Source organism: Bombus impatiens, unplaced genomic scaffold, assembly GCF_000188095.3.
Source record: "Bombus impatiens unplaced genomic scaffold, BIMP_2.2 scf_0481, whole genome shotgun sequence".
Lineage (NCBI taxonomy): Eukaryota > Metazoa > Arthropoda > Insecta > Hymenoptera > Apidae > Bombus > Bombus impatiens.
This window is the reverse complement of record NT_176900.1, coordinates 194,465-216,798: the sequence shown is the minus strand read 5'-3', so window position 1 is coordinate 216,798 and position 22,334 is coordinate 194,465. Positions and strand designations below refer to the sequence as shown.

Sequence of the window (22,334 nt, the reverse complement as noted above, 5' to 3'; positions counted from 1 at the left end):
CCCCCCTCCCCGCCCGAAACATTCACGTAATTATCATGCAATGTTCTTTCTGCATACGATATCGAAACGTTCGGCAACTTTCACGATAATGTCAGCTTTCGATCGGATTCGCTTCGCGTTAATTCGAGGCTGGAAAAGAAGAAAAGAAACTGATCTGCGAAAGGTTAATAACAGATCGACGAGTATCGGAGGAAAAAGGAACAAAAGTAAACTGCGTGTAATTTAAAACTCAACGGTTAAATCTTGTTAAAAGAAGAAAGAGATAAACGTATCGTTAAAAGAGAGACACTGAGATTACTCGAACGTGAGAAATAAAACGAATAAAAAGAATAAAACATGCGATTCTAGTAGCACCTTCGAGAGAGACCGAAATGTAGCAAGAGATATGAAACGCTTCGACGATAATTTCGATGATGGTCGAAGGAGAACAGAGACCAGAAGTAGAATTAGAAAAGTGGAAACCGGAAGGCGTGCCGTTGAGGGAAGGCTATGCAATACGCTTTGTGCATCTATTTCGCAATAGAATTGTACACTTAACTTTTAGTAGCCGGACGACGAAGCTATCGCGCCAATTTCGTGTATCGTTTAGAAAATTAGAGAAAACCGTTAAAGAAAGAACAAGAAAATGCGGACCGATTCTTTTCTATAAGGCTAGAAAGAAGAGGAAAGAAAAGCAAAAGAGGGGAGAGAAGAAATACAGAAAACAAGGAATAAAAAGTTCATATAGTCAAATCCAGTCATGTAGTGTTTTGTACATAGGTATACATACGAGAAAAGTTATATATATATATGTACACATTATATATACACGAGGTGTGTGCTTGCGCGCGAGTGAAGAGAGATAGTATGATACGAGAGAAAGGAGGAGGAGTACGAAGAAAGGGAAAACGTTGATCGCGCGTGCGAGTTTATTACAGCGAGATGTCGAATGGAATAGGGAAGCGTTTTAGAGTAGTAGATAGAAAAAGGAAAATATAGTTCCCTTTTGTTTTTTTGTATTTACGTTTACAATAATTGTTAATCCAAATGTGTTTTTTCCTTCCGAGAGCTGCGGCACAACCCGTCGCTTATTCCACTCGGTTCCTAAGATCGGTTGTGCCACGCCCGATGTGCATTTGTGAACGTTCGATGATGCGCGGTGTGTGGATGTGTGGGTTATACGTGCGTGTACATGCGTGTGTGCCGAATTTTTCGTAAGCAAAAAAGAAAGAAAAAAAAAGGAAAAAATGGGGAAGAAAAGCTTCAACGGCGTAACCAGAGGGTTTCGAAATTCCAAAAAAGATTTATAAATAACTTTTTACTGAAAGTAAATCTGCTGGTATATGCATTTCAGATTACATCTTTTTAACTCTTTTTGATATATTAATATGTAAATACATATTATTATGCATATCATAAAGCTGATTTACGATGGCTTCTTGTAGCATGTATCGTATAACTATCACGCGCGATGCTATTCGTTCTATTAAAGAAAACATCGCAGAAATGACAAAATAGCGAATTAGTATGGAATTTCTACTGTCTGTGCTAGCCAGACAGGCTAAAATAATTTCTGCTGATCCTTGAGTTTCTTTTTTTTTTTTTTTTTTAAAGAACTTGATAAAAGGATGACTTTGATAGTTAAACCGAGTCAGTCTAATCTTTGCACGCTCGAAACCAGCACTCTGCATTTGGCTATTCTTCTCCCAAAACCGCGATTGTAAATATGTAGGAAAGCTATACGAGGCGTACTATTAAAAGTTAACACAGTAGTCCGTGTAAGATAGAGTGTCGAGTAACGTGGCAGTGCGATAGAATCGAGAAAGAGAAATTGGACGAGGAGTTTAAATACGAGTAGAATCGGACGTTTAAACGTTGTCTAATAATTGAACTATTTTGGTGCTGTGATTTTTATTCTGTGGGTTTGCCAGAAGTGCATGGAACCGCTGAATGAGATTTTATAGAAATTTCATTTATATATTATAGCGAATGTCTTTTTCGTGTTCGTTCGAGAAACAGGCATTTGGAAGAAAGATTCAAAGTACAAAATCAGAAGATGTAATACGTCTCAATTACTAATTAGGACAAGGTAGTCTAAATAAGAATTTGAATACTCGAAAACAATGAAATTTGATATCCGTGTATTTTATAAAGTCATCGATTGTTATTCGAAATGCGTGAAATTCTTAAAATTAGAACGATTAAAGGGAAATTTTCGAATTTAGGTCTTTGTACATAAATCACCCCTTTCCAAATTTGTAACTCCAAACCACAAAAAGAAAAAAAAAAAAGGAACAAAAGAAAGAAAAAGAAATACCAAAAAGAGAGATTCTCATCGCACAGATCCACAGCACCAGAAGTGTTGAACCTCAACTACTATCGTTCATCCAACGTATTTAACGTTATTATACACATAAACTCCCTTTTAGAAGACGAAATATAAACGTTTAATCAATCTATCCTCCTTAATCTACGCTGTATGTACGTATAATTAGATTGCCAAGTAGTTGAAGCAGAATATTATCCGACGCAAAACCAAAACGATAAAAATAGAGAAAATAATATAAATCCCAATGTCTAATGTCGTGAAAATGGAAACAGCTCGAACGACGGTAGTTGAGGCTAGCGTCCAATGTTCATCGAAAAAGAAACAAAAAGGAAATAGTAAAAAGATAAATAATCTACGAACCCATTAGTACTTAAAATGCGTCGAGTAGAGTAAAGGAGAGAAAAAGAGGGGGAGACCAGAGTTCGGGGAACGCGAGTTCCTCTTCTTCCCTCGAACTTGAAAAACGAACGAAACGAACCTATCCTACGAAGAGAATAAAAAGAAGAACTTGCTAAGAGGAGAACAGGGCGGGAAGAGGTACACGCGTTTCGTCCGCTCTCAATGAAAATCAATCTGCGCATTCCGACTAAGAAGTAAGAAAACGATAAAGAAAAAAAAAAAAAAAAAAACAGAACACAAGAAAATGGCAGAAATAGCCCAGTGCCACAGAACGAAACCTAGTTAGTAACATACTCTTCAAGTAACCAAATCCTAGTACAACGTAGAGAGAGATCGAATAATATAAAAGAGAAGAAAGAAAGAAAAAGCAAATGATATGCAGTCTGGTGTACGCATGGCTGACCTTTTTCATACTTGTACTACTAGCGTACGATAATGCGTTCTCTGTGCACGCACTTCTAATATATACATGTATCTGTATATATATCGTATACTATGTATCGTATATATACAAATAAATGTATATACGTATATGTACATATATATTTGTATATTTTAAACACGTATCATTGTGTACCTTGGAAGAATGGGATCATTGTCGAGAGACGGGGGAGGGACGCATCGGAGCTACATCGGGCAATTGTAAACCGAAAATGACGGTGCCTTGATGCAGGGTCCCAGATTTTCTTGTACGTTCGATCGAAATTCGAGGTTTGAAGAAATACTTCTTCAAAGTTTGCCTCTTTTTTTCGCCAATCGTCCATTCGAAATTTATTATATTATATTAGCTAGAAGTTAAAGTTCTTCGAGGAAATTTATAAATTTCGAAGGAATTCCGGAGGAAAACTAAAAACGTTACTTTGTTTATAGCCGTTTGTTAGAAACGTATAGAATCGTATTTAATTGTTGAATTTATCGTGGTGGTTCTTTTATGGACCTTTATTTTATTAATAGTATATTGGCTATATGCGTAGTAGGACATTACATATGTTTACATAGTCGTCTTCTAATTTGTCTTTTATTTCCTTTTTCGATTTGGGATCCGTGAAAATAGTTATTAGCATCGATTTTAAACGATCTTTTGTGAAGAAACTTTCTGTTTCGTTTTAAAGGTCCCTGTATGTGTACGTGGCATTTAGATTGATTTATTAAAGTTCTTATAATATCGAATTTATTTACGTTAATTTTTCGAGATTCGTGTCTCTTGGTGTTTTACCATTATATTAGTTTTCTGATATAAATCTGCATCGACATTTATTTGCTTCATTTACGCAATATTCTTCGTTATTTTGTTACATAATAACACTATGTATCGTGTAATTACGAATGGACGAATCCTAAAAAAGGGCAAATTATTAACAGTATAGATATAAGCATGTATACAAATACGTAGTAAAATAATTTCCAAAAGCGAAGAAGAAAAACCGAAAGGATGGTAAAGTAGTTGCACTTGTCATAAAATAGAACTGTTCGGAGATCTGTGATCCTAGGTTGCGAGCCTGTTCCTAAATCGCGTCTCGTTCCAGTCGAACAACCCCGTTATTCCGCCCCTGTTTTAGCTTAGTAAGAACACGACGAGCTTGCGACACTCTTTTCCTTCTTTAATATCACCGAACGAAAAATAATCTAGCGCCACAGAAATTCTTTAATTTGTTTCCTACTTCCACGAATAATCGTGGAACACGCGAGAATCCGATTATGTTCTTTTCTTTTTTTCCTTCGTTCGATGCGAGTACAGAGTTTCGCTTCATTCAACGTCACGTGATTACGCTTCCTCTCAGCGATCCTAATCTTAGCCACGCTCCGCGTATATCAATAGACACGTTCGAAGCTCGTACCAAGAAGAGATCGAAGCTCAATTTTCCTCTTTAACGAGGATTCACTGCCAGATTCAACGGACGAAAATAATAGTGCACGCGCTCAATGACGAACTCGCATCGATCGCTATACATACTATTACATATGTTGTTTTCTCATTTCGTAGATTTCGTCGGTTGTTTTCCCCGATTTTTTCGTTCGCAGTAAAGCAACGCAATAGACATACCACTGATATACCTCAGACACCGCATACACCGCTCGAAACAGCATGTGTAGCTTTTTTTTTTTTTTTTTAAATCTCACTCACGGCGAAAGAGTGTGCAGAAGAATGAAAACAAAGAGTTATGAAAAATCAAGATGGATGTAACAATCACACTTATGCGTTACTTTTTAAACCTAGCACGTAAAAATATGATTTTTAATCGATAGGTGCGCGATTGGTTGTACCAGGCGAAAGTGAAAGCTTCGGTACGACAAACTTTGTACATATCCCACAGTGCGTAGTGTGACGCACACTCGAATGGAAAATAAAGTATTAATATTTTATACAGTCGTAAGACATGTCTTATTTATTGCTCGCTTCTTACTATCTTTACGTCGAGATAAAAAGATATTCTTTGGACGTCTTAGCACAGTTTGTACTAAGTAACAAACGAAAGTATTCTAAAAATATATATTGTTTTAGAGCTGACGAATTCAAACTTTTAATATAATTCTATCATTCCATCATAAGAGCGCTACTGTCGTACGATTTAAAATAGTTATATTCCCTAGTTGCGATATTATGTTACTGCTTAAATAGTAGTTGAAAAGAAAAGTTAATAAACAATTCATTAATGAATTTTGTTATGAATTTGAAGAATAATAAAGCATGGAAGTCGAATAAGCTTTATGGCTCACCGATGATAAACAAAAACAATGTCTAAATGCTTTCATTCATCGCTGTTCTCTTCAACTGATCGCGGAATGCATTTCGCGTACAATTACCCAGACCTGTAACATAAACACTATTATGTTTACGTGCGAAGATCGTAAACAAAGATGTAAACAATATTGGTAACACGCGACACTTATCCTCGTCGGTGTATTGATATTGGAGAGTCAAGTTGGTACATGGTTATCAACAAATCTTATTGGTGGGCTGGTATCGGGCCATATTATTTACAAAACGAGCCCCTCTAACTGCGTCAGCAGTTCTTTATATAAGTAGAATCAGCTATTGTCTATTTAGTATTTCAAGATGATTCGGTAAATGAACTCGTAATAACGAAGTTAAAACTATTGCAGAAAAGGAAATCGGTATCAGCAATTTTTACGAATCGTTTTGCAAAATTTTCAGCAAATCGATAATCGCTAGTGTGATAAACTTTTATCATTCCCATATTCTCATCGTTCATACAACGAAACAAATCAAGAATGACACGAAATGTTATAACATATTATTACAGTGTGAAATATTGTCAAAAGTTTCTCCTTTTGTCAAGGTAAACTATGGAACGTTAAGTTGTATTCCTCTGTTCAAGAATTATTATAATTAAAAAATTATCTTTCTAGTTCCTTTCCCAGTCTTAATTGTACCATTTTGTTATTTATATAACATGACGCACATGCGCTTGTGTTTGTGCTTTAATGTATAAAGTTAAATTAATAATAGTTACACTTGTCCAATGAGTTTGCTTCGCAAAAATTCGTCATCTAATTTAAGCAATTACCAAATCATTTTGCATCATATTTTGTAGTGTGTACAACTTACAAAAGTTAATTATTTTTATCATTTTATGAACAATCGTACGTAACATGAAAACACGTTGATTGATTACTTATTTATAATTATACTTACTTAGTATATTTATTAATTATTTATATTGTTAATTGTTGCTCTCGCGATAAATACATAAATGTTTAATTCTTTGTACTTACAGACAGTTGACAGATAGTGCTACTGGTAAAGGTTATAGTGGAAGTGTTGATAAAAATAAATTATTAAATCGTTTACGTACTTTGTGGAAAATGAAGATGTCCATGCAAAATCACTCGAAGATTTTATCGCAATTGAAAGATTATTTAAACAAAGCTGGGTATGATAAGAATTTGCAAATTATCTTCTCCAAATATTGGTTAGATTTTCTACAAAGAGTAACATATTCACAAATAAATACTTTGAAGAAGTTGTCAGCACTTGAATTTTCAAAACATATGAATAATAATAAAGATTTAGCTACAAAACAAGGCGACATTAGTAAAATAGAAAAAGAGAAGGTAATACTGAATGTTCCAGAAGAAGAGACATTAACTACCAGCTCTGTTCAATGTAAAAAGGTAAGTAATATATTTTGGATAATATGCGACATACTCAAAGATCTTATTTTCCTTATATTCGACGATTCTTTTAGCAAATTCATGAAGATAATATACAAGAGAGTAAACTTCAAAACAAAGCAGTATCACAAATTATTTCTGAGTTTCTTGGTGCACTGATATTTAATTCTGTACAAAGTAAAACAGCCAGATTAGTTGTACCACCAAAGTGGAAAGTAAATATTCACAAAGATATACCAAAACACAGTATTACGTCTAGAACAAATCATGTCTTGAATAGTATAATAACTGCTGAATCAACTGCTTCACGTTGGAGAAGGATCGAAGATTTATTAGCACACATTGATCAATATCCAGAAGCTAGACATTATGCGATTAAAGGAGGAGCGATAAGAGTATTGCTTAAAACTAGACGAAAGGTTAAAGATGAACAAACAAAAGGTATACGATGATTTAAAGACATTATCTTGTTAACTATACGAGGAAGAGTATCCTGAATGCTTTTAAACTTCACAGCATCTATTAGAGAAGCATTAGCAGTATTGGGTTATACTGAACCCTTGCCTGGCAGAGGTATTAGAATTCTTTCCATTGATGGTGGGGGTGTGCGTGGAGTATTAGTTATAGAAATGTTAAAAAAACTTGAGCAATTGACAGGCAAGAAAACTCATGAACTGTTTGATTACATATGCGGTGTGAGTACAGGAGCTATTCTTGCTGCTGCTTTAGGTATGTATATAGTATGCTTGTTTGATTACAATAATCATCGACATCTATTTTTAAAATTTAATATTATTTACCATTTGTCATTTTACTTATAGTTTACTAATAATATTGTCTACAGGTGGACATAAACGAAAATCGTTGTTTCAAATATCTGAATTATACAAGGAACTAAGTACTAAAGTGTTTACTCAAAGTGCAATAAAAGGTACGAGTAATTTGGTATGGAGCCATGGATATTATGATACAGCGCTCTGGGAAAAATTACTGCAAGAGAATATAGGAGACAAAGTTCTTATAAAAACAGTTCATGATCCTGCTGGTCCAAAAGTATGTGTGTTATTTCTTATTTATAAACAAAATATTGCATTATTTTATTGAGAATTGTTGAAACTAAAAAATCTTCCATCTATGATACAATAGCTATTTTTTTTTAGTTTTCAGCTATATCTGCTGTTGTAAACCAAGAACGTGTAATGGCCTATGTATTCAGAAATTATACTTTACCTCATAAAGTCGAAAGTTTATATCTAGGATCTCATAAACATAAATTGTGGGAAGCTATTAGAGCATCTGCAGCAGCGCCTAGTTATTTTGAAGAATTTAAATGTGGTGGATACCTTCATCAGGATGGAGGTACATATCAATGTATTTCATAATCATTGAAGATTTCAAACCTAACCCTAACCCTAACCCTAACCCTAACCATATAAAACAAGACTGACAGTGAAGTGTTCAAATACTCTAATTTTATGCAGGTATACTGGTAAACAATCCATGTGCAGTCGCATTACATGAAGCTAAAGAATTATGGCCAAATAATCCAATTCACTGTGTGGTTTCATTCGGAACTGGTCGCACGCCAAATCAAATTTGTGACAACAGCAAAGCGACAGAAATAGCGATTTCAAGTTGGAAAGACAAGTTTTATAAAATTTTGGATAGCGCGACAGATACCGAAGGTATTATTTTGCATAATAACTTCTAACATATTTATTTTACTATTTGTATTGAACATATACTTACACGTCAATAACGTTTAATATACCGTGTAGCTGTGCATATTATGTTGAACGATCTGCTGCCTGAAAACGTTTACTTCCGATTCAATCCATATTTAACGGAGATGTTATCGATGGTAGAAATACGTCCTGAGAAAATCAATCAACTAGAACAAGATGCAAGAATGTATATACGTAGAAATGAAGAAAAGTTTCAAAAAGCTGCTGAAGTTTTATTACAGAAGAGAAAACTCCAACAAAAAATCATGGATTGGATCACATTACAAAGAAAAGTTTCAGGTCTATGAATTATTCTATCTCATAATTTATTCAAGCATTTCATAACTTATAAAGATATGTACATGTTACGTAAATACTAAGTACGAATTTTATATTAATCGGGCTTACAGATTTGCAGCGTATCTATATTTTATGAGAAAAGTTTGTTTGAAACAAACTAGTAACTAGATATGTGGTGTAATTATTATTAATTCTAACATTTATGTAAAGCGTTAATATAACGAAAGAAATATATTACATTTATTTATATTTGTTTTTGTAAATATTATATTGAAAATAATTTTGTGTAAAAAGTAACGATTTAGTTAACATATCAATGAACATGTACATACATGTGACCTCTGAGACATATGCACCCATATTCACATGCATCAATAAAAGATGGTCATTAAATGACAAAGTACAAAGCATCATAAATAAATATATAATATTTATTTTAGCAGGACTGTTTACTATTGTATTTAATGTAATTATATATTAATACACCAGTGACTTTTTTATTTTAATATTGTATTTCATAAATGATAACATTATTTTACTGTTTAGTATACATATATTTTAGCATACGTGCGCTTGTTTAGAGAATTGAAGCATTAAATAACTGTAAATAACAAAGTGATATATAATATAAAATGTTATAAACCGCTGTGCCGCTAGTCCTAATGCTAGTCTGTGTTTTTTCACATAAGTAGTGAATATATTAATATGAAAATATATCTGTATAAAATAGAAAATGATCATGCGTATAAAATGTTTTATAATGTTTAAATGTTACTTGTTTCAAAGAACACTTTAAAGTATTACAATTCAGCTTTAACTAAGCCATTGTCAACTTCGTTAAAAAAATGTTATGTACTATAAAGATATTAAAATAACTAAATATATTTAATATTATTACGTTTCTCATTTATCGTTTTTGAAGACCGTATGTTATTAAATTGAACTTTAAAGAAAGAAGAAAAAGAAATAGCGCAAGAGAAATATGTATATTTGGCGCTAGTGTCGTTCTCACACTACGACTCTGCCTCTTTTCACTTTAGACTTCCGCTTTCAAGCACGCGTGGAAGAACTTCCGTAGGTTTGTTATAAATTTATTATATCTAAATCATCTTCTATGTAAATGACATAACTATGTTATTATATTATTTTTTACAATTGAGTAAAAATACTTTGTATTAATTTCTCATAGTCTTTTTTCCCAATTCATGACAGAATATAATCCTATTTTCAAAGAAACTCTTAACCTCAAAGGTTGTTTATGACATTTTATGTTGTAACTGATTAAAGCTATTATTTTTCTAGATTGATTAACAGAGAAAAATGGCAAAATCCAAGAATCATACCAATCATAATCAAAGTAAGTGTAAATAATTATGAAGCATGAAAAGTGAAATTCATTTATCTTAAAATGTAAAATAGGAAATGTAACATTACCTGGTTCTTTCTGGTTTGTAGATCGTAAAGCTCATCGTAATGGTATCAAAAAACCAAAACGTTACAGGCATGAATCTACGCTTGGTGTAAGATTTAAATTTATTAAATAATAATAACAGTTTTTTCTTTTTTAATCATAAACAGAATCTCTAATTGCTTGTTATGTTATCAAGAAATTCCTCTTGTGATTTTAAGATTTGTTTTATCGGTAACATCGTTTATATTAATCAAAATATAACTTCATGACATTTGACATTTTTTTAGATGGATTTAAAATTCTTGAGAAACCAACGCTTTGCGAAGAAGCACAATTTAAAACCCAAAGAACAATTGAAGAGGGCAGAGAAACGTAAGGCTCTTCGTGAAGCTAAAAAATAACTTTCCTGTATATATATATGATTTTATTGTAATAAAAAAAATTTAAAAACTATTAAACAAACATATTTTATAATTCTCTGACTCGTAACTAATATACAGATAGATCCTAAATTCTATATAGTTGCGTGCGTCATTTAAAGCTTAAAGAACACAACGATTCCATTAGTCAATCTCCCAAGCTCTTCAATTAATACACTCCATTAATAATAAGTGCCAACTCATAGAGATTGCACCTTTTTGAAAATGTCCATTTGAATTTTACCTTTTGCACTCAAAGATTTTTTGCTATTGTTCTTTTTTTTCGGATGTGCACTTTGATTTTGTGTTATACTTCCTAGAATTTAAATGAGTTTATCTATAAGTATGTTAATTTCTCATTTCGTATTAGAAGTTAGGAGTATTTGGGTGTTTAATAGAAGAAATCAGAAACATATTTGTTGTGTCAATAAGCATTGTGCATTTGTAATAAATATATGTAAGTTTATTTATATAAAGTAATAAATTTTGATATTTTGAACGAACAATTATGCAATCTTTTAATATTCAAATTTATACTTAAGTGAAGTAGTGCGATTTCAATATGGCGACTGACAATATTACCGATAATCGTGAAATAAGCCATAAAGGAACATTCAAACCACAAATAATTTTATTATTCAGTGGTAAAAGAAAATCTGGGAAAGATTATATTACAAATGCTTTGCACGAAAGGTGATTAGCTTCTAGTCATAATAAAATAACTCAGAACAATATGATTGTGATAATAATAATAATATGTTAATTTATCATGTTGAATGATCTATTTGTTAATAGAATTGGACATGATAAGAGTGAAATTATAAGACTGTCTGGACCAATTAAGTTTCACTGGGCTAAATCTCTTGGTCTGGATATCGATCAACTTTTAGGAGATGGAAAATACAAAGAAAATTATCGCCTTGAAATGGCAAAATGGGGAGAAAACATCAGGAACAAAGATTATGGCTATTTTTGTCGTGCAGCTCTAGAAATGTATAACGGTACGAAATGATTTTATATTAAAAATTAATATTTTATACAATATCATATGCCAATTTGTTTTAGCATATAGCAAACCTATATGGATAGTAAGTGATACAAGAAGAAAAACTGATATACAATGGTTTATGGAAAATTTTAAAAATATATGTAAAATAATTCGCATTGAATCAGATGATTCAATTAGAAACAAACGTGGCTGGTTGTTTACCCCAGGTAGGTAACAAAAATTAATTGTTGAACGAAACAATGGAAGTTTGATTATGATTATATTTGCATGTATTTACATTATTAACTATAAAGTATACTTTACAGGTATTGATGATTCAGAAACTGAATGTAATTTGGATGATGTAGATATATGGGATTTGAAAGTGATAAATAATAATGAGAGCATAGAATATATATTAGAGCAAATATTTAAACTAATTAATTAGTGAACCATATCACAAATGTATAAATTAACATTATGTACACATACATATATATATATGTATGTATGTATATACACTTGTAAAAAATGAATCTTTTTAAGTGATTTACAAAAAATAAAAGAGCAATACAAATTAATTGTATTCTTAGACGAGTTTGAAAATTAAATTGTAATTAAATAAATGTTGTTACGAATGGATATTCGAAATATTATTTATCATTAAACTTGTTAAATATTATATATTTCACTCTCAAATTTTGCGGATCATGTTCGCGTAATTTTGTAAACATGTTTTTATACGACCGTGGTATAGGAATGTCCAGAAAGGAGGTTAGATGGCATCATAGAGCGAATCAATTGAAAAAGAGAATGGAATGGTATAAAGTATAAATGAACTCGATTGAGATAGTTTATGATAACGTTTGAAGTGTGATTATATACGATGATTGTGTGTGTACTTTGCGATTACAAAGTTTTATTATAAAAGAGAATATTGAAATTTCCTTTTGTATGATTAATTCCTGAAATGGTGGATCATTCAATACCATCCGACATACTCGACGATTTAAGCAGGTTAATTTTTACACTTAATTCTCAAAAAACATTTTTTTCATACCATTATTTAACTTCGTTCACATTGTTTCATCCTGTATTGAAAGTATTTTGGGATTTTGATATTTTCAGTCGATTTATTATCAACGTACCTGAAGAAGAGAGGAAAGATTTAGTTCGAATATGTTTTCAAATCGAATTAGCTCATTGGTTTTATTTGGATTTTTATTGTACAGATGAAAATCCAAAGTTGAGACCATGTAGCATGAGAGAATTTGCCACGCATATTTTTTTTCATATACCGTTTCTAAAACCTCATGTAGCTAACATAGATAGTATTCTTGAACAATGGCGTGATTATAAACAAAATGTTCCAACCTTTGGAGCGATTGTATTGAACGAAGATTTAACTAAAGTGTTACTTGTTCAAAGTTATTGGGCAAAAAGTAGTTGGAGTTTTCCTAAAGGCAAAGTTAACGAGGATGAAGATCCATCTCGTTGTGCTGTTCGAGAAGTTTTGGAAGAAACTGGTTTTGATATTTCAAATTTAATAGATGAAAATGAATACATTGAATCGGTAATAAATGAGCAATTGGTAAGATTGTACATAATATGTGGTGTACAAAAAGATACGAAATTTCAACCAAAAACAAGGAAAGAAATAAAAAATGTAGAATGGTTCTCTCTTGCTGATTTACCTAATAACAAGAAAGATATGACCCCAAAAGTAAAAACAGGAGTTGGTCCAAATGCATTTTTCATGGTTATTCCTTTTGTAAGGTAATAAATTATTTCAAAAGCCTAAAAGATAAAAGTTATTTTGACATGATGTATACATTATTATCTACTATCCTTTATATCATGATGTCATGTCCTTGTTCATATATACAACATTGTTAAAAAAGCAATTAGTTTAGATGTTAGAAAAGAATAAAAAGTATAATGAAGATGTGCTTCAAAAATTTTATTTTGCTATTATAATTTTTAAATAGGAGAATGAGACGTTGGATACAAGAGAAACATTTACGTGAGAAAAATGCAAACACTATACGAAGACACAGACACAAATCTCTGGGTGACGTTGACACTGTTCCAAAGAATAAACGGCAATTACTTCCTCATTCTGTTCAGGTAATTGAACTATCTGTTGCTTAATCGCCTATTTCTGTTAATGTGTTTGAAAATAATTTTAATGTAACTATAAATTATTTCTAGAACGATATTCCGAGCTTCAAAGACGTTAAAAACTTTCGACAATGTAATACTTCACCAGCAAGGAATCGACGTAGCGTACATGATTGCAAAAATGTCATGACCAAAGCAGCGATCAAACGTAATCTATTTGGGGATCAGAATGAAGATGAAACGTCAGCCATACTCGCCAAACAATTAACCGACAGTCCACAAAATCAACAATCATATTCATTTTTAATGGATCCAGCTATCCAGTCTGTAAAATGCAATGAATTTAGTTATAAAGCTCAAGCTAAAGTTCTAACTATGGAATCAAAAGGTTTGGTGCTTAATACTGTAATTAGTTCTAGTTGTAAGCTTAAGAGATTGTGTAATATAATGAAGAATTTTATTGATTTACAGATCAAATATCCAGAGAATTTCGGAATGCAGAATTTCCCGATGGAAATTTAAAATCTTTATTATTTGGCAAAGCAGCAAATAAATTGCAAGCAGATTTAAAAACTATACCTTCTCCGTTTGTGCTAATGAATCACGACGCATCGCGTTTCTTCCCAATAGATCATGTAAAAGCCCAAAACCATTCTATGGAATATTATTCAATGACTTGGGCAAACTTTAAATTTGACAAACAAGCAATACTTGATTGTTTATAAAATTATTTTAAAATGATTTTAGAAGACATAGTCATACTCAGCAGGGTTATATCGCGATGGTTGTACATTTTTTGTGCATACATTTTTAGAATATTTATATAAGTTTAAATGATGATAGAGTGTACAAAGATTTATAATTAAATATGATTTTAAACATTTGTTTGAGATCATAAATGTTTCTCAGCATATTGGTTTTGGTGTTCAAACGATCTTGTCAGATATTATAACAGAGTACAAGGTATATACATCACTAGTTTTTACTTATTAGATATTTAAGGACTTTTTTTGTTATTATATATCCAGCCTACTACTATAATGAAATGCAACAGAATATTAAATAAAAGTACGATAAAAATACGCTTAGATATGTGATGAAATCAACGAAATAATATACATATACATGTGTTTACTTTCACTTGATAGGTACTTATTTTTTATGTAATAAAATATCTTGTATATTTCGCTTTAATTTAAATTAGTAAATTATGAAATGATCTCTGAAAGATCAACAGAGGGTATTTAATTTTTTTTATTTTATAACTAGATTGTTTCACCATAGTTGAGTATTTATATGTACACGTGTTGAACGCATGTTTAATAAGAGAGATATCTAAATCAAACTTAAAAACTATTCTTATATAAATAAAATAAAATCTACGTTTAAAACGGATATATATTTATCATACTTTCTTCAAAGATATAAAAAAGGCTAAAAGAAATATCATAACAGGGATAACAAAATACATCGTTTTTTTCACAAGGACAGTGCTTGTACCTTCTATACTTCTTATAATCTCATTATTTAATGCAAACACCGTTTTACTTTCTTCAATAAGTTTATTTTTTGTATCTTCGTCCAACGTTTCTGCGATATTATTCATAGTATCGCGCATATTTCGTTTAAGTTCATAAATATTACTGTTTCCAAAGTCTGTAATATTGTTAACAATCGCTCGAGATCCTCTAAATGGCCAAATTTTTTGCATAACCTGTCTTTTTTTGCGCAAAATAATCCCACCACTTAGAAGACCCATGTACAGATGATAAATGTATGCAATCAGTAAAATGGGTTCCGTATTTTCGATTTCTTTTAAATGGTTCAAATATTTGGTAACACTATCCCTGGAAAAGATATTAAATATACACCAAATTTTAGATCGAGGATCTATCGATTTTGTCAATGATTCACGAATGCCTTTAAATATTTTCAGCGACCGATAGTAAATTAATTACATATTAATCTTTTTTGAAAGTACGTATGTACGTAGAAATATAAAAATAATACAAAAGAATTTACCTAGGACTGTAATTTTTTGTCCATTCTTTCCCCAAATAAAATTCAAGATCATGTTCAAACGCCTCGGTACGACGAAGTTCGTCCTGTAAAAGTGATCCTACTTTTGTATGTTTGCATCTGATCATAGCAAGTTCCAAATATCGAAAAATTTCATAGAAAACCAGAAGACCATCAGCCCATACAGAATCCTCAAGAATACCTATTTAAAATCAGTGATATTTGTCATTTTTAATTTGATATCATTTGATTTTAAGTTTTATGTAATCTATCATTAGTTTATTGCACAATGATCTTAGAATAAATATTCATTGCATTACTTAATAGAATTCATATAGAATTTATTGTTATATTATATTATATTACATGTCATTTCTATTAACATATGAAAAAATGAAAATTTAAATTTCACTGATACGTTAATTAAAAAGATTGTGCTTTACCAAACGCTAATTTTGCATTTACTAATGCGTCACTAATTGAATGAATTTCTCTAGTGGCTTTCTGCATTTTTTTACAAAATGTCTCTTTATCTTTGCTTGTCATTTTCGTGAGATCTATATGACTTTGTCACGGTACAGGAAAATGGATACAAATCTATCGTGCCATTTTATTCTTAATTCTTTCGTATTTAAGACGCTGTACAATTATAATATTATTAAATAATTAAAAACACTATTTCACGTCTAACATTTACACAACACACAAACAGTACGACTAGTGTACAATCATATGATTGCACTAGCTGAAACTTACGGTTAAGCACAAGATGGCACTGTGTTCGTCGAAAAAGAAGAGGAAAACGCTATAGAACTATTAATCATTTGATATATTGATTACTTAGAAAAGATTGTTCAAAATTTTAAGTCCCTGTAGAATATTTTTCAATCGTTGGTAAGATGAAAAAGATTTATGACAATTTCCAAATGCGCAATATATTTAATTTTTGTCTCTGTAATCAATCATTTGAAATTGATTGAGGAGATGTATGTTTTTCTTTCTTTTTGTTTAATTCGTTTAATTGTATTTGCTTTGGTAATTTTTAATTTCCCGTGTTTGCTCTATTTCGTTTGTTAACTGTTCAGCACAGGTAACATTATATTATCATCATCGTGGAGATTATGAAAGAGAAATTTATTTCAATAAAATGCAGGTATTCAGTATTTTACAATCGTTTTTTCATGTTTGTGCCTTTCTCCTAGTTCATTATGTATATCTGGTAAATTATTGGAATGTTTATACTTTTATTATATGTTATATGCTTCAGTGTTGCTAAACGGAACATTTATGGAAAGAAAAGGAAAATGTAAAACGGGAGAAGAATGAGAATATTAGTATGTAGTTTTTATAGAAGTAGTAACTTATCTCTATATGAAAGACAATAAATTTGTCAAATAGGAAATGAAACAAGTGGACGATTAAAAATGTTATGATGGCACAAGCGTACTGTTTGCAGTAGTTGGCAGTTTTCTCTGCAGATACGTGGATTTTCTATGGCATTGGTATACGCTCTGTGTATATTGTAAGTGGCTGCGGTATTCGGCTAGTCAGATCGATGAGACGCCGTCGTCGTGGCGCCTCGTGAACGCCCTGCCCTGCTGTCTTGGCTAAACTTGCGCTTTTGGGATCACTTATCTTTCTCATATATTTTTATATAATATTGACAGACATTGCTAAACAATGATAATTACTTTTTGTAAACTGTCCAACACTTTTGGATAACGAGAACGAAGCCAGTTATGTAATTCTGCTAATTACTAGTCGTTAATCTTCAATCAGCATATGAAAAATGTAATTATAATTGTATCGGAGAGTATAAAGAAAGCGTCGTAATATCTTAATGGCAGTAAGTTGGCACCTTTGTTTGATTTAAGCAGAACGCAAGAAGTAGGAAGTTAAAGTAGGAATCTATTAATGTTTCTTATGCAGACGATACAAGAGGTAGACGTGCTTTATCGCAGGAGAAAAATTTGAAATCTTTAAAAGGAGGCCATCGACGTTATAGCTGCTGAATATACCGCGTTACAGACTGTAATGTAGAAGATGCCAAGTGTAAAATAATTCGAACGATGTAATAATGATGCTGATGCAAATGCTAAGGTACCTGCAATTAATAAGCACAAGCGCACGTATATATATCTTCGTATTACTGAACGGTTTCTGAACGGAGCAGATTAGTGGTTTAATACGCTTCGCCAGGTTTTTAGTCACGGACTCTTTAATTAGTATTTTAATTACTGTAGAATCGAGTAGAAATTTTACGTATGCATCTCAATACGCGATGGTACTTTCAAACGTACGTTCTTTACTTTTTCGTTATTCTGCCCCACTAAATTGCTCATTCTTTGATACATATGTTCAGATTGAATTGCATTTCTAGTCGAATATATCATTAAACACTTTCATTTAGAAAATTTTTTTAGATATTATGTTTGTTAAATACGAACGGTTTGAAGAGTGGAAGGTGAAATAATTTTAATTGATTTACATATATCTATGTCGTTAGAGTAGATATCGTAAATTGATTCGTATCTACGTTTCATGCGCGTCGAAACGTCACATGTGTCGTCGCGATGTCTCGCGTGTGAACGCATTTACCTACGTCACTGACATGGTGGGACGTAGAATAAGTGCGGAACGTAGGGCGCATCGTCATTACGACAAGAGACAGTATCCGACTTGAAGAGATGCTATATTTTGGTTTCTGATATTCTCAACACGGTTAGTAAGGGATGCCGCTCAATACTAGCGCCGCGCACTATGGCCAGCACTGTAAAACTTCTGACTTGTACCCTGATCACGTTCGAATTCTATTCGAAATTATATTTTGACATGAAAATAGCATGAAAATTAGGGACAGTTAATGAGAGGAGAAAATAACAATGTTCTACTATTACTTTGAAATACTAAATACATCATATATAATTCTTCTTAATAACACATTGTGCAACTATTTTTTTTACAAATGAAATATACACGTTATATTTTATATTTATGTATAGGTGCATGTGTACGTGTGTATATATATATTTATATATATATATATACTTTTTATAGTTATATATTCAGTAATGTGAGGAAACAAAGAATAGTAAGAAATTAATAGATAAATATTTCTTAACTAAAACCGGAACGAGAAAAATTTGAATAGATAGAAAGGATATAGATAATTATGAAATACTGATGTTTTTGAAAAAATTGGAAGAGAAATATACCATCAATCGGGTACGATATTTCATAGATACAGGGTTGAAGATTGTGAGATGCAATGCGGCAATCGAAGACGGCCAACGAATCGATATATCGACCGTGCGATCAACAAACATTTTAATTGATGACATTATTTCTTTTCTTTACGATCCTCCTCGTTTTAGTAGATTCAAAATTACTGAACAATAAATAGAAATAATTATTCATCTGCAAACCAATAAAATTATAAATATTATCAAATAATTATATATGTTTCAATTATTAGGAAATTTACGAATTTTTAAAAGTTTGGCAACCAAATAAATTTAACTGACCAAATAACAGAGGTCACATCTGCAGTTGTAGCTATATGCATTCATATACGTATATGTCTGTAGCGGCTTCATTACGTAATTGATAATACAACTGCTCGTAAAATATTTCTTATTTTTAAAAATATATTTTTGGGGGCTTTATCTGAATGTTCAATCGAGCATTTTTCCATTTTATATCGAAACCATTATTTGTCCCATCCACGGAAGTCTGCTACTTTTTTTCGATAAAAAATTAATAGAAAATGGAAATAAATGTACATATGTAGTGAAGGAATTTTAACTATTTTAAGCTCTATGTTTTGTTCGAAAAAGGAATTGAGAAAAAAGTTAGAGAAAGGTATTAGTGATATAGAATGGACGACGAAGTAAAGCGATAAGAATTACGGGAACAGATCCTCCCTGCAGTGCGACAAATAGTATACCTACATATGTGGCCCACTCATCAGACGTGACATGTTATAGTTATTTTGGCATCATTATATGTTTGTTTTAGAGAATAATAAGTATAAATTACGGTCATACATAGTAATTACATGCTGGTGAAGATGTGCCAATTTCACACATGCAGTATCTAGTTTAATTTGAATATCTTCTAACAAGAATAAAGGTCAATATTATGCCTAAACTTGCGTGAGACTTAAAGCGTGGTAACAATAATTTCCCACTGATAATTTGAGGAAGTAATATATTCAAAAACCTCAATACATGTCAACATTTTAAAGAATAAAATACGAACTTTGAATATTCATGGTACTTCTAATCATCGTTACTCATTTTAACAAGCGTTTCGACATAATTATTGCCACGAACGTAAATAACGAATGAGAAACGGTTCCTTAATTTCCCACGGCATGCCGGCCGGCGCAATGGCAGACATATGTATCGCGTGCTTCTTAGCCAGTCATTATTTTACCACGTAACATTTTCCCTTAAATAACCGCACCCGGTACTGCAGAGTATGACCAACGTTGACCTCCAAGTCTCGGTGATACTTTCCCAGTTTTCTCTGTTTTCCGGTGCCGGAGTCCTTTCCCTCGGTACCGGCATTTTCCGACATCGTGCCGGCCGGCTTGCCGGTCGTGTCAGTCAGTCACACACATACAGATATACACATATGGCCACACACACGTGCAAACGTGTAACTAAAGTGGTACGATGTCGTACCCCTGGCTATTCGAGTATGTAATACAAAGTCTGTGCATGTATATAGCATGGTCCCCGTTATACACCTAAATGGGCCTACATTGCGACGTTTCCGATGCCGTGGAGATGTTGTGTCCGTGTGTATGTCGGTGAAAACCGAATGACTAGACGTTACGGGCAGTCTGAACTGCGCGAACCTAAAGCAACCGAGCCAGTGCGCATCGCTAGTGGGGATACCGGAACGATCCTTGGAGAGGGGGTGTCTTTGCATGGTAGCGGCAAAGGGTATCGCAGTCTGTTAGAGAGCCGGCAGCCCGCAACGCGAGAGTTGCTGCCGAGTCAATTCGAGTTTGAAATATCGTTTGATTGAAACAGACAGAGAGAAGAGACATTTCGTGAATTCGTAGTAAAGAAACTCGGAAACGACGGAATCGTTGTTAACCCCGTCCCTAGATAAAGAAGGGACAGGCATCATCTCGTATTCGTTCCGATCTACGTTTAGTGTCGCTGTGTCCTACAACGGTTCTCTCACGCCACCCTCTTTGCCACCGTATTCGCGAACTACTCGGTCTCCTGTCGCTCTCCATTTGCCCCTCTTTTGCTAACCTATCTCTCCCTTTCTCTTTTCTCTATCTCTTTCTTTCTATCTTTCTCTCTCTTTCTCTCTCTATATCTCTCGGTCTTTAAACGCAACATCGAATACGAAAGAAACGGAGAAATTAAAGCGTTCACACGAAGAAGTAGCCTGTTAAGATAACAGACTGTTTTCGATTGCTTCTCTGACGGATATTATTCACGTTGTTTTCTACGTGGAAAGAATACCGTTCCTGGATTCTACATATATCGAAAGATCGAACAATTAAAACTGGATAATCGTGTCACGTAACGAGGTAAGCTGGTAAAACATATTATTAGAAGATTCTCGGTGTGAGCGTTAATTAGTTGATAAACGAGAATGGTAGGGATTTGAATTTCACGAAACTTTTAATAACATTCTGGTGAACTATGTATAGATTTTATCGGCCGGCTAGGTGGATTGCGGGAGGGGTTGTTACTAAGGGGTAGACTGCAGTGCCGATACTCGCTTGTCCGGTTGACACTCTTATACCAATGTCGCGGAGTAAAGTGTTGTATATCGTGCGGGGAATGACAACATGACACGAGGTGTTTTATTTTTTTTCTTTATTTTTTTCTACGAAATGTATTAATAACGACAAATGAAAAATGTTATCATTTTTGTCACTACTCATCGGATTTTTAAGTCCGGTCCGTGATTTTCCGAATTTACAGCCTCTTATTATTTCTCGCTATTTTTCGACGAAATAGAATTTTTTTTTATTAAAATTCATCATTAAAAATAGGTGTTTAATGCCCTGTTTTGTAGTTAGCTAGCCCGAATTTGGATCAATGATCTAATGTTGTACGGAGAAGCTCGGATCCTGCGCATTCGGCGATAGGACATAGCCCTACCGCTTTTCAGGAAAAGGGTCGTGCAAATCCTGCGCAATACTTAACGCCAACACTGTCCGCATGAAATTGCGGTGTGACGACGCGGTGACCTTTTCATAAAATCTCTTCGAAATTTTGTTGCCTCGGTAAGATTTCGTTCTAAAATGTGCATTCACGTTTGCACGAATCTCGATGGATATCTCGATCGCATTTTTATTCTCTTTCTTCTCGCGTAGTGAAATAATTTGTGTTAAATGAAAAAAAATCTTTAAAGTGATCATACTTTGCGTGAAAACATTTTTATTAGCATGCTCATGTTTCGGCTGTATATAATTGGGGATACAGGTAGAAGTAAAATCATCGTAAGAATCGAATATATAAAGAGGGACAAA

The 22,334-nt window shown here is 32.6% G+C and overlaps 6 protein-coding genes and 1 long non-coding RNA gene across 9 annotated transcripts in view; 5 read left to right on the top strand and 2 right to left on the bottom strand.

Moving 5' to 3' along the window:
- Window positions 1-5,374: 5,374 nt before the first annotated feature.
- Window positions 5,375-8,876, top strand: LOC100744097 (calcium-independent phospholipase A2-gamma). Of its 2 annotated transcripts, XM_012387700.3 has the most exons (9): window positions 5,375-5,849; window positions 5,926-6,009; window positions 6,448-6,844; window positions 6,919-7,285; window positions 7,361-7,573; window positions 7,689-7,897; window positions 8,005-8,203; window positions 8,326-8,529; window positions 8,623-8,876. In XM_012387700.3, exons 2-9 carry the CDS (start codon window positions 5,942-5,944, stop codon window positions 8,874-8,876), a joined length of 1,911 nt encoding a protein of 636 aa, XP_012243123.1. In that variant the 5' UTR covers window positions 5,375-5,849; window positions 5,926-5,941. The 2 variants fall into 2 exon arrangements, with proteins under 2 accessions (XP_012243123.1, XP_012243124.1); XM_012387701.3 differs by lacking the exons at window positions 5,375-5,849; window positions 5,926-6,009 and adding an exon at window positions 6,113-6,263.
- A 928-nt stretch (window positions 8,877-9,804) lies between these two features.
- LOC100744213 (60S ribosomal protein L29) lies at window positions 9,805-10,728 on the top strand. 2 transcript variants are annotated; one of them, XM_012387667.3, is made up of 4 exons: window positions 9,805-9,942; window positions 10,171-10,225; window positions 10,324-10,388; window positions 10,567-10,723. In XM_012387667.3, exons 2-4 carry the CDS (start codon window positions 10,189-10,191, stop codon window positions 10,678-10,680), a joined length of 216 nt encoding a protein of 71 aa, XP_012243090.1. In that variant the 5' UTR covers window positions 9,805-9,942; window positions 10,171-10,188; the 3' UTR covers window positions 10,681-10,723. The 2 variants fall into 2 exon arrangements, with proteins under 2 accessions (XP_012243090.1, XP_003490930.1); XM_003490882.4 differs by having other exon boundaries at window positions 9,817-9,946; window positions 10,567-10,728.
- Window positions 10,729-10,974: 246 nt separating this feature from the next.
- LOC117151857 lies at window positions 10,975-12,824 on the bottom strand. Its single transcript, XR_004462001.1, has 2 exons — window positions 12,747-12,824; window positions 10,975-11,014 (listed from the first exon to the last, which is right to left on the bottom strand). It is a non-coding gene; the product is annotated as an uncharacterized LOC117151857 (long non-coding RNA).
- Window positions 11,241-12,328, top strand: LOC100743984 (phosphomevalonate kinase). The gene is made up of 4 exons (XM_033321711.1): window positions 11,241-11,391; window positions 11,494-11,699; window positions 11,764-11,913; window positions 12,013-12,328. The coding sequence occupies exons 1-4, from the start codon at window positions 11,261-11,263 to the stop codon at window positions 12,132-12,134; spliced, it is 609 nt and encodes a 202-aa protein (XP_033177602.1). The 5' UTR covers window positions 11,241-11,260; the 3' UTR covers window positions 12,135-12,328.
- LOC100743675 (m7GpppN-mRNA hydrolase) lies at window positions 12,458-14,889 on the top strand. The gene is made up of 5 exons (XM_003490877.4): window positions 12,458-12,703; window positions 12,815-13,462; window positions 13,675-13,813; window positions 13,898-14,195; window positions 14,279-14,889. Exons 1-5 carry the CDS (start codon window positions 12,657-12,659, stop codon window positions 14,530-14,532), a joined length of 1,386 nt encoding a protein of 461 aa, XP_003490925.1. The 5' UTR covers window positions 12,458-12,656; the 3' UTR covers window positions 14,533-14,889.
- A 298-nt stretch (window positions 14,890-15,187) lies between these two features.
- Window positions 15,188-16,569, bottom strand: LOC100743864 (heme oxygenase). Its single transcript, XM_003490879.4, has 3 exons — window positions 16,270-16,569; window positions 15,830-16,028; window positions 15,188-15,654 (listed from the first exon to the last, which is right to left on the bottom strand). Exons 1-3 carry the CDS (start codon window positions 16,370-16,372, stop codon window positions 15,213-15,215), a joined length of 744 nt encoding a protein of 247 aa, XP_003490927.1. The 5' UTR covers window positions 16,373-16,569; the 3' UTR covers window positions 15,188-15,212.
- Window positions 16,570-20,780: 4,211 nt separating this feature from the next.
- The window catches only part of LOC100746980 (microtubule-associated protein futsch), a 34,896-nt gene continuing 33,342 nt past the window's right edge, over window positions 20,781-22,334 (top strand). The window contains exons 1-2 of the mRNA XM_033321706.1: window positions 20,781-21,383; window positions 21,878-22,088. The gene's annotated coding sequence lies outside the window, so the exon portion shown is untranslated. The remainder of the gene's footprint in view (window positions 21,384-21,877; window positions 22,089-22,334) is intronic.

What these genes read in the sequence shown, in the direction of transcription:
- LOC100744097 (XM_012387700.3), top strand. Translation starts at nt 5,942, where the DNA reads ATGACACGAAATGTTATAACATATTATTACAGTGTGAAATATTGTCAA. An exon ending in AAGTTTCTCCTTTTGTCAAG is followed by an intron (nt 6,010 to 6,447) that starts GTAAACTATGGA and finishes TTGTACTTACAG; the next exon opens with ACAGTTGACAGATAGTGCTA. An exon ending in ATGATCCTGCTGGTCCAAAA is followed by an intron (nt 7,898 to 8,004) that starts GTATGTGTGTTA and finishes ATTTTTTTTTAG; the next exon opens with TTTTCAGCTATATCTGCTGT.
- LOC100744213 (XM_003490882.4), top strand. Translation starts at nt 10,189, where the DNA reads ATGGCAAAATCCAAGAATCATACCAATCATAATCAAA. An exon ending in TCATACCAATCATAATCAAA is followed by an intron (nt 10,226 to 10,323) that starts GTAAGTGTAAAT and finishes TCTGGTTTGTAG; the next exon opens with ATCGTAAAGCTCATCGTAAT. An exon ending in GGCATGAATCTACGCTTGGT is followed by an intron (nt 10,389 to 10,566) that starts GTAAGATTTAAA and finishes ACATTTTTTTAG; the next exon opens with ATGGATTTAAAATTCTTGAG.
- LOC100743984 (XM_033321711.1), top strand. Translation starts at nt 11,261, where the DNA reads ATGGCGACTGACAATATTACCGATAATCGTGAAATAAGCCATAAAGGA. An exon ending in ACAAATGCTTTGCACGAAAG is followed by an intron (nt 11,392 to 11,493) that starts GTGATTAGCTTC and finishes ATTTGTTAATAG; the next exon opens with AATTGGACATGATAAGAGTG. An exon ending in TGGCTGGTTGTTTACCCCAG is followed by an intron (nt 11,914 to 12,012) that starts GTAGGTAACAAA and finishes TATACTTTACAG; the next exon opens with GTATTGATGATTCAGAAACT.
- LOC100743675 (XM_003490877.4), top strand. Translation starts at nt 12,657, where the DNA reads ATGGTGGATCATTCAATACCATCCGACATACTCGACGATTTAAGCAG. An exon ending in ATACTCGACGATTTAAGCAG is followed by an intron (nt 12,704 to 12,814) that starts GTTAATTTTTAC and finishes TGATATTTTCAG; the next exon opens with TCGATTTATTATCAACGTAC. An exon ending in ATGGTTATTCCTTTTGTAAG is followed by an intron (nt 13,463 to 13,674) that starts GTAATAAATTAT and finishes ATTTTTAAATAG; the next exon opens with GAGAATGAGACGTTGGATAC.
- LOC100743864 (XM_003490879.4), bottom strand. Translation starts at nt 16,372, where the DNA reads ATGACAAGCAAAGATAAAGAGACATTTTGTAAAAAAATGCAGAAAGCC. An exon ending in AAATGCAAAATTAGCGTTTG is followed by an intron (nt 16,029 to 16,269) that starts GTAAAGCACAAT and finishes GATTTTAAATAG; the next exon opens with GTATTCTTGAGGATTCTGTA. An exon ending in ACAAAAAATTACAGTCCTAG is followed by an intron (nt 15,655 to 15,829) that starts GTAAATTCTTTT and finishes TATCTTTTCCAG; the next exon opens with GGATAGTGTTACCAAATATT.